At 51.9% G+C, this 14,083-nt stretch overlaps 5 protein-coding genes across 5 annotated transcripts; 1 reads left to right on the forward strand and 4 right to left on the reverse strand.

Annotated features, from left to right (window-relative positions):
• Window positions 1-13: 13 nt before the first annotated feature.
• On the reverse strand, window positions 14-1,309 carry BX661DRAFT_182744 (uncharacterized protein). The gene is given in 3 exon segments (XM_051536055.1): window positions 14-990; window positions 1,051-1,226; window positions 1,241-1,309. 2 exon segments carry the CDS (start codon window positions 1,195-1,197, stop codon window positions 118-120), a joined length of 1,020 nt encoding a protein of 339 aa, XP_051391783.1. The 5' UTR covers window positions 1,198-1,226; window positions 1,241-1,309; the 3' UTR covers window positions 14-117.
• An 88-nt stretch (window positions 1,310-1,397) lies between these two features.
• Window positions 1,398-4,193, reverse strand: BX661DRAFT_224652 (ANTH domain-containing protein). Its single transcript, XM_051538912.1, has 2 exons — window positions 3,612-4,193; window positions 1,398-3,489 (listed from the first exon to the last, which is right to left on the reverse strand). The coding sequence occupies exons 1-2, from the start codon at window positions 3,762-3,764 to the stop codon at window positions 1,486-1,488; spliced, it is 2,157 nt and encodes a 718-aa protein (XP_051391784.1). The 5' UTR covers window positions 3,765-4,193; the 3' UTR covers window positions 1,398-1,485.
• A 1,384-nt stretch (window positions 4,194-5,577) lies between these two features.
• Window positions 5,578-6,156, reverse strand: BX661DRAFT_143267 (WD40-repeat-containing domain protein; the record flags this gene model as incomplete). The annotated part of the gene is made up of 1 exon (XM_051532995.1): window positions 5,578-6,156. A coding segment is annotated over one exon (579 nt), but the record flags the coding sequence as incomplete, so codon positions are not given.
• Window positions 6,157-8,771: 2,615 nt separating this feature from the next.
• Window positions 8,772-10,639, forward strand: BX661DRAFT_182750 (uncharacterized protein). The gene is made up of 2 exons (XM_051536056.1): window positions 8,772-8,990; window positions 9,171-10,639. Exons 1-2 carry the CDS (start codon window positions 8,966-8,968, stop codon window positions 10,580-10,582), a joined length of 1,437 nt encoding a protein of 478 aa, XP_051391786.1. The 5' UTR covers window positions 8,772-8,965; the 3' UTR covers window positions 10,583-10,639.
• A 1-nt stretch (window position 10,640) lies between these two features.
• BX661DRAFT_182753 (root hair defective 3 GTP-binding protein) lies at window positions 10,641-13,790 on the reverse strand. Its single transcript, XM_051536057.1, has 3 exons — window positions 13,478-13,790; window positions 13,227-13,327; window positions 10,641-13,062 (listed from the first exon to the last, which is right to left on the reverse strand). Exons 1-3 carry the CDS (start codon window positions 13,636-13,638, stop codon window positions 10,805-10,807), a joined length of 2,520 nt encoding a protein of 839 aa, XP_051391787.1. The 5' UTR covers window positions 13,639-13,790; the 3' UTR covers window positions 10,641-10,804.
• Window positions 13,791-14,083: the final 293 nt, after the last annotated feature.

Consider the following 14,083-nt stretch of genomic DNA (forward strand, 5'->3'; position numbering starts at 1 on the left):
TTCGAGTACTCCATTCAAAATCTCAAAAAGAAATTCGTTTATTGTAAAATAAAATAACTAAAAATAGATAAAGCCAAAAATAAAAACGGAACCACTAGCATTTATTAAATTATTAAATTATCTTTTTGTGGATTTTTCGGCAACCAACTTCTCCGAGTACTCCCAAAGCTTATCCTGCTCGCGCACATCCCTCGCCCTCGGATGCATCTCCATAATTAGCCCCCTATTATAAAACTTTCCACTGCCAACACCATCCCCCAGGGCCAGCATAACCGACGTAACCGCCCCAGCAACCTCATCAAGCATAACCGCAGACTCCATCATTTTCATAACCCCAACCGTCCCACTCACATGCCGATACAGCGGGGTGACCACCGTACCTGGATGCAGCGAATTAACCGAAACCCCAGACCCTTCAAGCTTGCGCGCCAAGGTCGCGGCAAAAGTCATATTTGCCAGTTTCGATATCCCATAGTTTACCGTGCGGCTATACTGCGCCGGTTGCTCAATGGATTCGTATGAGATTTCGGCAGTCATAAAGGAGCCCATCGAGGAAACAATAACAACCCGAGCGCCATCCGAAGCATCCTTCAGTTGGTCAAGCACCCCTGTAGTGAGCGCAAAATGACCCAGGTGGTTGGTCCCAAACTGCATCTCCACTTGATCCTGGGTATACCCAAGCGGACACGCCATAACCCCAGCATTACACACCAGGATATCTAACGCCACCTTGCGCCTCTTAAACTCTTTGACAAAACCCTGCACGGAACTCAATGACGCCAGGTCCACCTGCATGATCTCAAACCGACTATCCTCCAGCCCCGTCTGTCTGATTAACCTGGCCTTCGCCTCCGCCGCATACTCAAGGTTACGGCATGCCATTATTACGTGGTACCCGGCCCTCCCCAGTGCCTTGGCTGTCTCGTAGCCGATTCCAGAGTTGGCTCCGGTGATTATTGCAATTTTTTGCTCATTCTGTTGCTTGTTTTTCTTGGATTGGTGCTTGGAATCCATGATTAGACGGTCGATGCGACTGAGTGCGGAGGGTACGGAGGGGTCAAATTTGCTGAGAATGGCGTAGGTGATTTCGCTGGTGAGAACGGCGCCGGTGCAGAGTAATTGTAGGAGCGGGTTCTTGCTCATCAGGGTGTTGGCCGCTGTGGTTTGCAGCGCGTTGGCGCCTGCTGCAAGAGACATGATTAAATTGAAGAAAATAAAAATAAAAATAAAAATAAAAAAATGGAAAGAGAAAGAGAGAGAAAAGGAAAATGTAAGAAATTTTTAATAATGAATATTGCGGAAAAAGAAAACAAGAAAGCGAGGAGAGAAAAATACCAATGAATATATGGAAATAATGATCGCGTTTTCATGTGCAAATATAAAAAAACGTAAACAATCGCGCACAACAATGGGAGTTTGATTGTGTAGTTTACAAACAAATTAAAAATTAAAAATTAAAAAACAGTATTATTGTCTAGTTGGAGATCACTGGAAGAAATTAAAGTCGGCAAAGTTGCCATTATTGAGAGTGTTCTGCAGAGCGTGCACACTGGTCTGCTGATGCTGCTGCAATTGTTGTTGCTGGGGCTGGCTAGTTCCAAATGGCGATGCCAAAAACTGACCCGCATTATTTCCGGTCTGAATACTATTTGCATTCACACCCGCAAACGGCGAAGTTATGTTCGCAATACCACCACCACCTCCGCTGCCAAACTGCTGAAGCTGCTGCAACTGTGTCTGCTGCAATTGCTGCTGGGGCTGCGTCTGGGGCTGGGGCTGCGTCTGGGGCTGCGTCTGGGGCTGCGGCTGCGGCTGATGCATTTGCAACTGCTGCTGCTGACCAAAAGGGGTCGTTCCCGTAGAGTCCAAATACATAGTCTGCCGCTGCGTAAACGGATTATACGACTGCTGGATATCCATCTGCGCCATCCGATTAACCAAGCCAAAATCTTGCTGTTGCGATTGTGGTTGCTGTTGCTGCTGCTGAGTGGGGTACATCGACTGTCTGAATGGATTATTAACAGACACACCAGCCGCCGGCACTGCTGGCACTACATTGTTGCCAGAATAGCCGCTATCCTGATGTCCCGCAGATAATCCCGAAAACTGATTAACAGCCACATTCGAAGACGAAAAGCCAATAGATGACGTGGACTGATATACACCAAATGGAGTGCTGGACAGGTCCCTCTGCTGAATAGGTTGCTGACCGAGCGATCCAAAAGCCACAGATGAGCCAAAAGCTGCATTACCCGCAGAAGGGGCAGCAAACGGATTACTAAGAGCATTAAACATGGTATCGAAATCGGCACCCGGTTGCTGCTCAAGCTGCTGCTGCTGGAACGGTTGAAACTGCTGCTGAGGCTGCTGCTGCTCCTGCTGCTGCTGTTGGAACGGTTGAAACTGTTGCTGTTGCTGTTGCGGTACTTGCGTAGTCACAGTCTCATCATCAATACTCGAGAAAAAGTCAATAAAGTCAATCTCCACGGGCTTTGCCGCTGCTGCCACAGCAGTCGAACTAGCAGCAGCAGTGGGCCGTGCTGGCCCAGGCGACCGGGCAGCTGCAGTATTGTTGCTGCCAGACTGCAAAACCGGGCTTTTCATGCCCTTCGCTTGGGAACCACTGCCATTGCTGCCAGACACAAGCTCCGGCTTGAGTTTCAAGCCATAATCCGGCTTAGCCTTGGTCGTTCCCAAGGCCACCTCCACCGGCCTCTTCCCCGCCCCAAGACCAGAAGCAGAAGTGGCCACATCCTGCTGCTGTTGCTGCTGGGGCTTGTTTTTCGCAGCAGCCCGCATATCCCGCACAGTGCTCGCGCGCTCCTCCTCCGGCATCTCCAAAAAGTCCTCCAAGGCCTTTGACAGAGACAAGGGCGCATGGGTAAGGTTGGGAATAGAAAAGCCAAAAATAGCCTCAAACTGCCTCGCAATCTTCAAATACTCATCCGTCCGATCAGTCAGCTTCACAAACCGCTTATACAAATCCAACGCCCGCCGCATATCCTCCAACCGCATCTCAAAATAAACCTTGAGCATCTTCATTACGCCCAAATTCATCACCTGGAAAAGCTTCAACATATCACGCAGGCAATACCGAAATGCAGAAAATGTTGTCTCGTTATCCAACGTGTCGGAATCAAATCGGTTCTTCAACACCGAATGAAGCTGCTTTTGCACCGTGGATACTTCCAGAAGCATGAACTTGATGTCCGTTGGTTGCTTAAGGTAGATCTGGGATCCGGCGGGGCTTTTTTGCGTTACGTGGTCGATGCGGATCGCCTTGTACGCTAGCACTTTGTCGTTGAGGTATGACGCGTACGTGCGGACGTTTTTGCTCTGCTCGAATTCAGACACGCCCTTGGTGCCGTTACGGTCGCGGAACCGCGTCATGTCGAGGGCGTTTGGCCGGTGGATGAGGTAGTCGTAGAGCATCGGCCCGTTGCCCTCATGCATCAAAACGTGGACCAGAATCAGCGCCTTGAACGATATCTATCCAACAAAAACAATATATATGTGTAGGAATTAATACAAAATGCGATTAAAGATTGAAGGAATTCTTGAACTTAAAACTCCGAACTAAACTATAAAAAAAGAGGGAGGCGCGTGCTTACCACCCAATTGGCTTCTGAAAAACGATCCTGAATGAGCATTAGGAGCTCTTCCATGGAGGCCCCGGAGAGGGTCATCTGAATGAGAGTGTCGACGTGCTTTTGTTTGGGATGCACAGCATCTTTGCGGGTGGCCTTGAAAACAGCCTTCTCCATGTGAATTTAGAAGAAAAATGTGAAATTAAATATTTAAAATTGAAAATTAAAAATTAAAAAGAAAGAGTTGGAATTTAAAGCAAATGAGAATGATGTGAAAGAGTAATGTAAAAAATAGTTTGAATTGGTGCGGAAAAAAGATGTTTTTTTGTTTCACTTGACAAGAACAACAAACTTGTTTGTTTTTATGCGTGTACTGATTTCCATCAAAGCGTTATACACTAGAAGATAAGAGTGAGGCTACAAATATTTTGCAAATCGACATCCTTCCCGATGGTGTTTAAAAACTAGTGGTAATAGACCATTATGGTTGATGATATCATTCAGTTCGCTGCTTCTTTTGAAGAGAAGAAGCAGGGGCAGATGGATTCTTGCGCATACGCTTGGGCTTTGGCTTGAGCAGAGTCTTGGGCGTCGCTGTGGACTCGGCTTCAGCCAACTCTGACGATGCCTTTTTGCGTGAAACAATTTTTGAAAATCCCCCGTTTAATAATCTGGAATTTTGCTATAGATGTCTGGAAATTCCAAAAATATACTTACACCAGCGTATTTTCCAAAAGGAGAGAGAGATTCTCAGATAGCTTTTCTATTGGGTTGTTCAATTCATGTTTATCGGATCTGGCATGTTCTTCACGCGCTTACAGCTTTCGCACACAAGCAGCGGATTAATTCTGGCGTCGGATTGGTGCGAAGCAGTGACAGCAAACTCAATCAGCTTATGGTGGCCGCAATACTGACAATCCGCATCACCCGCACGCAACCCTGGCAGCGCTGGTACAGGCGCCGATGGAACCGACAACATTGAAAACGAATGATTCCGGCCGCTCAATGAGCTCAAGCGTCTCTGAGTGACCTTGCGGCTCAGTCTATTCCAGAACGATGGCGAAGAGTTGCGATCCAAGGCGCGCGGCACCCCGCCAGCAGTACTGCTCATCGCCGAGTGTGACGCCGATGACTGCGGGCGCCGCTCCATTGAGGTTTCTAGCGTGCTAGCGCCAGAGTCATCAGCATCTTCGGTGGCCAAAGCAATGGCAACGTCCTCTACTGCAGATGTTTCCGGTGCGCCTGGCAATGCCTCAGTAGTGCACACGTTTATGTCCTTGCGAAACACGCGAATGTTGCCGCTGGTGTCCGCCGACACAATAATCGCAGTCATGTCCTCGACCGTCCGACCGCCACTGCCGCCCACAGCAGCAGCAGCAGCAGCGTTGGGGTTGCCGAGGAAGGAGCCGTCCGAGCCAGGCGCGCACAGGTTTTCGACGTCGCCGGACTCGGCTGTGCGGCGCAGCTTGGGGCGCGACAGGATCGGATCCTCGTGGTCCGCCAGGTACTGCAGCGTGGCCAATGGGGCAAACAACGCCTGCGACACGGGGCTGTCGTGCGCCGCAAAGTACTCATAGATAGACTTGTCTTCAACACGCCCATCCAGGCTCTCCCACTCCTTCGGATTAGAGCCTTCGTCCTGCTGCTGCTGAGACTGGGCGGCGGCACTGGCACTGGCACTGGCGCTGGCAGCGGCAGCGGCGGCGACTGCTCGCTGCGATATGCTGGAGGCGCGGCGGCTGCGGCGACGGAAGATGCCGCCCAGCAGCGACTTGTCGCCATCGGCTGTGGCAGCACGCAAAAGCGGGCCGCCTGCGCGGCGAATGTGGTCGAGCGCCGGGTGCGTGGCAACCGTGGCGGCGTTGTCTTGGGCCGCCGCCCACACGTACACGTTATGGTCCTCTGAGCCCGACACAATATAGCGGGCGTCCGACGACAGCCGCGCAAATGCCTGGCTGCTGGCATTGGCCAAGCCCTTGTACTTGCGCTCCAGCGAGCGCTCGCCGGGCAGAAACATGCGCAGCCGCGAGTCGTTGCTAGACACCAGCAGCCGGTCGGCGGCGGCGGAGTCAGCGGCAGAGGCTGTAGCAAAGCCCGTGATCTTGCTGCCCTGCGCATTGCGGCCGCGCGATGACCGCGCGTGCATGCGGCCGAGCACCGTCAGTCCGTCGGTGGCGTAGAACACGCACATACCGCGGTATGTGCCGGCCACGACACGGTCGCCCTGCGCGCCGACAAACGCCACGGCAGTGACCATCTGGCCGTCCGGCAGCCCAGTCCAGTGGCGCACGCCGCGCGCTGGAATGTCCCATAGGCGCAGCCGGCAGTCCAGCGACCCCGACACAAACAGCCGGTCGTCGTGCGGGCTGAAGGCCACGGACGTCACAATGTCGCGGTGCCGGAATGTGCACAGGCACTCTGGCCGGTGCGGGTGCCATAGCCGCACGGTGCGATCTGCCGACGCCGACAGCAGAAACCCGTTCTTGGACCACGACAGCGACAGAACGTCGGCGCTGTGCCCGGCGTATGACCGGAACGGCACTGCCTCCAGCAGCTCGTACGCGTGCATCGGATGCAAATCGCGGTTCTCCGGTGCTGCCACCGCCGCCGCCTCTGCCGCCGCCGGCGGCTGGCACGGCTGGCACGGCGACAGCACCTGGCCGCCAACCGAGAACGACCGCAGGTGCTTGGCGCGGCCGACCGGCGCTGAGTTGGCAAACGCCAGGAGCGACTCGCCAGCGGCGCCGCCGTCGACCGAGCCGGTGCTCAGATGGCAGCCGGCCGTGCGCATTCGCAGCATGGCGGGAGGCTGCTGCTGCTGCGCATCGCGCTTGGCCTGGTCGCGCGCAAACGCCAGCAGCCGCCAGACGCGCACAACGCCGTCCTGGCCGCCAGCCGCCAAGTAGCGGCCGCACACGCTGAACTCCATCGCCCACACGGCACTGCGCCCGCTGCGCGCGCCCGCCCCCTGCGACTCAACACTGGGCGCAATCGATGGAGCCGCCGACGCCGTCGCAGCCCTCATCCCGGCGGAGCTCTGCGTCGGTCGCAATGCGCCCTGCTGCTGCTGCTGGGCGCTGAGCATGCGCCTGCGCAGGCTCTCTGTGTCGGCAACCGGCGACAGCGCCGGGCTGCTGCCCACGGACACTTCATCGTAGACTGTCGGCGCAATTTCCTGCGCCAGGAACAGTCGCCAGAGCGCGCGTCGCTTGACGCGTTTTGTGCGCGGCGTAATGAACCGCCACGCATCAATACCGTGCGCCTTGGAGGACTGGCGCTGCGAGTCCGCCACGCGTGAGTACGTGTCGTCAGCATCCGGCTCGTCGCCAGCGTCGTCGTCGTCTGAGGACTCGAGCTGCGGCGCCTTGCCCATGCGCTTCATGTACCGCCGCCGCTCCTCAGCGCCTGGCTTGAATTGATGCCCGGTGCGCTGCTGGACGTTGAGCAAAACAGGGTCGCTTTGCTTCAGCTGCTGCTGCGGGCTGTCTTCTTTGGGCGGCGTCATCGAGTCTGTTGCTGGTGATTGAAACCGCAGCATGCGGGCGATGCCGTTGCCCTTGGTGGGCGTCGGCGGCCGATTGTTCTCCGGATTATCGGCATTGGCGTCTGCCAAGCTGTGCTCGTCCAAATCCGCCGCCACAGAGGTGCCTGCCGACCCCAGCATAGTTGGGCCCTTGCCTTCGCCGATATCATTGATTGGCAGCAGATTCGATCGTGTGCTGTTGCTCCTGCAGTTGCTCCTGCAGTCTTCTGACTCTGCCGGCGTCACCGCCCTGGGAACAGCACCACCGGTGCTGCTTCCGCTGCTTAGTGGGTTGACATAGCTGACCAAATTGTACACTCCGCCTACGACGTTGGCCAGGCTGCCGCCTACAGCCTCTGCCACTTTGCTTTTCATTCCGCGTGACACAAGTGAAAACCGATTGTATGTTGCTGTGGCGCTTTCTAATTCTCCAGTGTCTTCTCGTCTATGTGGTGGGGGTTGTGTGGTGAAGGCTCCTGGGAAATTGATTCCCGAAGGTATGCGACTGACTGGCTCATTTATTTCTGATGTTTCTGCTGCTGCTAATGATGATGATGATGACGATGATAATGATGATGCTTTTACAGGGTGCTGGGTACTAATGTTGTCTGCCTCTGCTTTGGGTGACGACGACATTATTGTTATAATTAGACTCAAGGAGGCAAACCCCTGCTTAAAATATATCTAAGAGTAAAAAATATTAAAAATATGCGTAAAAAGGGAGGGGGAGGAGTGAGTAAAGAGTGTAAAAAGGGGTGTGCCAAAAGAATAAAAATAATGCGTTCCAGAATATATTGTTTTCCTAAAAGGTATTTTTTATGGTGCTTTTTTTTCGTGGCCTCGTTATAAACAGATTTGATAGAACAATGCCAAGATCCAAACGAGACTGTTTCCAAGAAGAAAAAGAAGAATTGCCTCCCCTCTTCAGAATTACTATTTTGTTGTGAATATTTGTATTCTATTCAAAAGAAATCTTTGGACCGCATATCATTAATAATCCACAAAAGAAAATAGAATGCATAAAACAAAAAGAATCCGCACACGTTTGTATGGACGGGTTTGAGCAATTTTTTTATTTTACCATGCGATATGATTGAATTTTTTTTGTTTGGAAAAACGACTTTTCCACGCTTTGGCTTGGCATAAGCAATAAGGAATAGGGGGGAAGATAATGCCGCTCATACATTTATGAAAGAAAAAATCAAGCTGCGCCCAGACGCTTTTTTTCCCTTTTCTTTTTTGATCATTCGCCCAAACAACAACAAAAGAAGAAAAAGTGAGATCTACATCAGCATTAGCGTGATACATCGGAAAAAAGAAGGCTTGATGGCCTCCGGTTGCAACTCGGCTTTATTTTACATTTTTATTTTACAAACAAGCAAACACCAGCAAACAAATAACAAAAAAGACCGGGAAAAAACCGGGGGAGGGGGGGGGAACAGGTACACAGACCAGCAAGTTTAAAATATTAGTGTCTGATTTGATCCCGTGTGATTCCAAGCAACTCTTTGATCAAAAGGCAAAACAAAACAAAACAAAACAAGCACGTGCTTGTATTCCTGTTTGTTATTAACAAAAAAACGGCCCAACCAAATCTACCCACCCAACAATAGACGTAATGAAAAAACAATTGCATTGTTATTTGTCTTGAGCAAACCACTTGCTTGCTTGCTTTCTTTCTTTCTTACTTTATTTCTTCTTTCTTCAAAATTATTTTGTTAATTGATATAATAAATCTCTTTTCTGTACTTTATTCTTTTTCTTTTTCCTCTTGCCTAATTTTATTTATTTATTATTCTCACCGTCATCATTATAATCGCCGTCATTGCAATACAAAAAATACAAAAAATAAAATATGAATGCCGAGCACTCTACTTCAAGTAAGTAAAACTTTAAACTATAAAAAAGATCGTTTTTCGTCTTGTCATTCGACGTAAAGTAGCACTATACCTCTCAATAAGCAAATATATAAATTCACTAAACAAATCAAAAAATAACATGTCACGCCACACCACACTATATTATACTATATTCACAAAAAAACACATTTTTCAACATAGCTATTGATTCCATCACAGACATTGAAGTTCTCCGCGCATATCTGCGACAAACAACACAAAGTCTACAGTCAGCAGCGCAAATGGGACTCGACCTTGCACATCAAAACCAAACCCTTCATATACAGGTCCAAGACCTCCAACAGGATCACAAAGACCTCCAACAGCGCATTTCCTTAATAGAGCGCGACCGCCGATGGATGCAACAGCAGTCTCTCCGGGTTGATCAGGTGAAAGCAGCACTTCACGAGCTGCAGACTAAATCCGAAAGAGGTGGATCCAGGTGGGCGTCGGAACAAAAAGTAGACACATTGGAGGGTTCCGTGGAGAGGATCCGCGAGGACATGGAGATGCTGATTAGGCAAATCGAGGATCTTGGTGTTTCGAGAGGAGCAAAGGGCGAGCTCGGGGTGTTGGCCAGGAGAATGGGTGCGCTGGAAGATGTGGCGGAGCATCTGGGCTTTCGCGTCTCCGAGGTTTCCGAAGAACGTGAGGTCGGTGAGAATCGCCTGAGGGCTGCCGTGACTGATACCGGGAGGCATATGGGGGAGGTCCGGAGCGAACTGCAGGCACTGGGCGCTGCGCACGAGGACACTGTTATGCAGACCGAGGCGATAGCCCAAAGACAAGGTGACATTGAGCAGTCGCTGAGATCCATTATTGTTGAGTACAATTCAATGCTGAATGAGCATGAGCAGGCTATTAGGATCCTTGGGGATAGCCAGGCGGTCATTGAGTCACAGCTGCCGTCGAATTATAATACGGCGACCGGCACTTTGCGGAATAGACTGCGGGGCCCTAGTCGTGCTGACTTTGCGATTTCATCGGTTGGCCGTCGCGGCGGCGAAAGTTTGGGCGATATTTTTGCAACAGATACTAGTCCTCCTCCCATGCAGCATCAAAATCAAAATCATCAGCATCAGCATCAGCATCAACAACAACTACAGCATCAGCAGCAACAACGCAAAGTTTCAGTGGCAATGGGATTCCCGCCATCGCCCCCACTGACCATGTCTCCAGACCATCACCCGCCCTCAGTAGTCGTAGGCCTTACACTTGGCGGTGGTGTCGTTGGCACCATTGGTGGTGGCGGTGGCAGAAAGGCGGCGTCGGTCATCGGCACATCTACGGATAGACATCGGTCGAGAGTGCGGCCTCGCACGAGCAGCTTTTCCAAGTTAGCCCTGCCGGTGTCCCCGACGCGGCTTTCACCGGGTGGGTTTGGGAATATCATTTCGGCATCGGCGCATGTGGGTCTCGGATGGGGCAATTATTGGCAGGCTCGCAGACACCGCCTTCAGTTTGATATTCAAAAAAGGCTCGGACTCCCTGCATTGCCGTCGGTGGCCGCAGCGATAAACGGCACTCGGGCGATGAGCAGTGCCGGCACCATTGATTTGGATATTGAAGATTAGTTATCCATGTTATTTTTTATTTTTGGTATTATCTTTTATAAATTATTCATTAATTTTTTTGCTAAAGTTATTTATGCCACACATTTACGCTTGGCAATGGCATATCCCGCGACATGTATACTTTTTTCCTCGATGAATGATATAATTTGCATGCGTGTGTATGTATGTATAAATATGAAAAGAATATAATAGAGGGTGAATATAAGAAAAAGGAGAGAGAATTCAGGATGAAATAAAACCACTGTTACTCCGCGATACGTACCGGCTGCTGTTATCAGTATCGGTCAACCCAGCCGAAGACGGCGCCATATTGCCTTCGCCGAGCGGCTCCAGCTCAATATTCTCGGAGATGCGCACACTGCTGCTCTTCCTAGCTAGCAGATTGTCACTGCCGCTCCCAACGGTAGAAGCCTTGGCTCCAGGGCGCCCAGGCTCAGTGCGATTGACAGCCTCAACGAGCAAATGGTGTACATGGTCGTTGGCCATCCCAGCAAGCCCATTGACGGTGCGCAAAAGAGGGCCCCACATGCCCAAATTATGCACAACGAAGGCTGCGCCGCCAATCAAGCAAACGAGAATCAAATAAATCGGGTTGAACAGCACAGTCATTGCCTCGTTCCATCCCAGCATGACAAGCAACGCAATCACCCACATGGGCACCTGGTTCTGTGTCGTTACCATTGCCCGCTTGGCCTCCAAATACAGCGCATCGGCCTCGCGCCCAAACCGCTTGCCCACTTCACGCGCCCGCGCTGGTGAAATAAGAACCAGGGTGCGCGCAAAGTCGTATCCGGCCGGGAAAAAGTCCGCAGGCCGGCGCAGCTTGATGCTGCCACTGATGTCCACCTTGCTAAACTTGGGAAGCAGCGCCTGAGCAGCCGAGCGCGCCGTGGCAAATTCCGCGTCAATGTCATCGGTTGGCCGCCACACACGCGGAAGCCCCGCTGCATCGTAGCGGAACCGGTCCTCCAGCGCCGTCCGCAGCTTGAGCAGCACCATCTGGTCGGCCACCTCCTCGCGCAACACATCGGCAGTATCGTCCCACAGCAACTGGTGCAGCTTGCGCCCGAGCGCCGACCGCGCCTGGGGCTCGACGCCAGCCGCGTCCATGCGCTTGATCAGCTGTGAGTCGGCCTGCACACAGGCTGCGTCGAAGCCTGCCATGACACCCGCCCACATGCCATCGTCCGGGTTGCCAAGGTGCTCCGCAACGGACTCAGTCACAGCATCGCGCGCGTCGCGCCGCAGCCGCTCCAGTACGCGCTCCATTTCAGCCTTGCGCAACTTCGCCATAATTGCCTCGAGCTGCGCCTCGAGCTGCTCGATCTCGGTCTCGAACGACCACGACACGCCGGGCACGGCAAGTGCCCTGACTGTCGCTATGAACTGCTCCTCCATATGGACCCGCACAGCGCCAACGGTCTCGTTAAACCCGCGACCCTCGTTAGCGCCCTCCTCCAGCGCGCGGAAGCCCTGGCTGGAAAAGGTCTCGGCCGCCAGCGTCAGCGCGTTCTTGACCTGGTTCAGGAACATCGCGTGCAGCTCACTATCCAGCGTCTGCACGAACGCGGCGCGCTTCTTCTGGTACACCTCCGAGTGGTACCGCGCAGCCTGCTCGTCGAACGCACCAATGGCCTGTGTACGCGCCTTGCGTGACACGTCGCCGAGCTCGTCAACAATCTGCCCACGCTGCACCCGCGGCCTGAGCAACTCAACGGCCTCGCGGAATGGGCCAATAGCCATGGCGGCAATCTCGTCGCACCGGTACTGCGCCAGCAGCTCCTGCTGCGTCGGCAGATCAAGGTCCTTGTTGCTCACAACCTTCTCCCACACGGCCTGCGCGTACCTCGGGAACCCATCTGCGGGCACCCGCCGCTTGTACGCCGGTTGGAACACGTAGTCATCGCTCTTCTTGTCCGTAAACTGGCGCCGAAGATCCAGCGCCTGGCGCTCAAAGTTCTCTGGTTGCAGCATCTTGTGCGACAGCGATGTGAACCGAACGTCAAAGTAGTCGCTCAGCTGCGCATTTTCCAGGCCGTCAGGCCTGCTCAGCCCGTCCCAGATTCGTTGCAGGTCGATGTTCAGCGTGTCCGCCAGGCTGCTCAGCGGTGTCGAGCTGACGTGGTCGCGAATGACAAAGTACAGCAGCGTTTTACTGTTGCGATTTCCGCCAAACAGTTGCAGGTTAACCTCCATTACGGTCTTCAGCAGGCCCATGTTGGCGCCGTTGTACAGCCCGACCATCGTCTCCCACATGTTAACTATCAGCACCTCGCTGATCGCCAGCGAGAACAGCGCACTCTTGCGCTCAAAGTCCTGGTTCTCGCCGCGTTCGCGCCCGTCAGTGCCCTCTACGTCCAGAATGAGGATAGGCATGCCGTCTGTACCGCGGTCTGCCCAGATTCCCCGTGTTGTTTGCTTCCGCTGCCCCTCGTTCATCACGTCGAATCGCGTGCCAAACAGCCGATTCAGCAGCGTGCCTAAGCAAAAGATAAAAAAATGAGTGATGCTGCCGTTGAGTGACCAGAATATAAAAACAAACATGGCACGGCATGACACGTCGCACGCCCAAACTCATGACCAGTCGTGGCGATCCCTATCTCTCTTTTTGATTCCATGTAGAAAAATAGGTGTAAAGACTTACTTTTGCCTGTGCTCTGCGATCCAAACACCGCGACCACATCGTAGTTGAACCCGCTATCCTCCAGACCCCATTTGTTCTGCATATAATTTGGCAACTCTTCTCTAATTCAGAAAAAAAACAGCAGCAACAATGAAATTTAAGACATGTTTGAGTCTGTTGTTCCAAAAATGAATTGTGAAATGGCCACACTAAAGCAGTAAACCTCCAATAGTAATATACTTGTTTTTCCCTAGTATACATGTACAACTTACGAAAAGTTTTGCTCATCGTCAATCAGCTGCAGCCGAGTGAATTCGTGTCGTTCGCGAACCAGATTTGTCGCGCTCTGTCTGCTTGGAACAATGCCCTGAGAACCGTTGCTCCGGCGCGTAAGGTCTGGCACCTGCTGCCCGTAGCTGCCCCTGGTTGACATTTGAATAAAGGATTTATTTTTATTTAGGTAGTTCAGCGGGATGAGTTTATAATTTAAAAAATGTTTGGAAGCGAGGAGAGAAAGAGAGAGAAAAACATTAAGGTTCAAAAAATAAAAAGAGGGAAAACAAAAAAACTAGGGAAAAGTGGAAACAGGATTGAGAAACCAGCGAAGCGTCACTGCTTACCTTGCTTTTTTTCAACACCCCCTTCAATTTTCATTTTCATCTTCATTTTCCTATGCAAGGTGTCTTTTTTCTATTACTTTTTCGGGTGGTTTTACATAGCCGGGGGCGATTAGAATGGGGGCTTATTAATGACAGCGCTTGTTCGCAGTGTATTTATGATCTATTTTCCTTCGCTTGCTTGTAGTTTATTTATGAAGAAAAAAGATGCGCCATGCTGGTGTGGCATGTGCCAAATTTATTGTCACCATTGCTTTATGT

This window comes from Kickxella alabastrina, assembly GCF_025024165.1.
Source record: "Kickxella alabastrina strain RSA 675 chromosome Unknown BX661scaffold_11, whole genome shotgun sequence".
Lineage (NCBI taxonomy): Eukaryota > Fungi > Kickxellomycota > Kickxellomycetes > Kickxellales > Kickxellaceae > Kickxella > Kickxella alabastrina.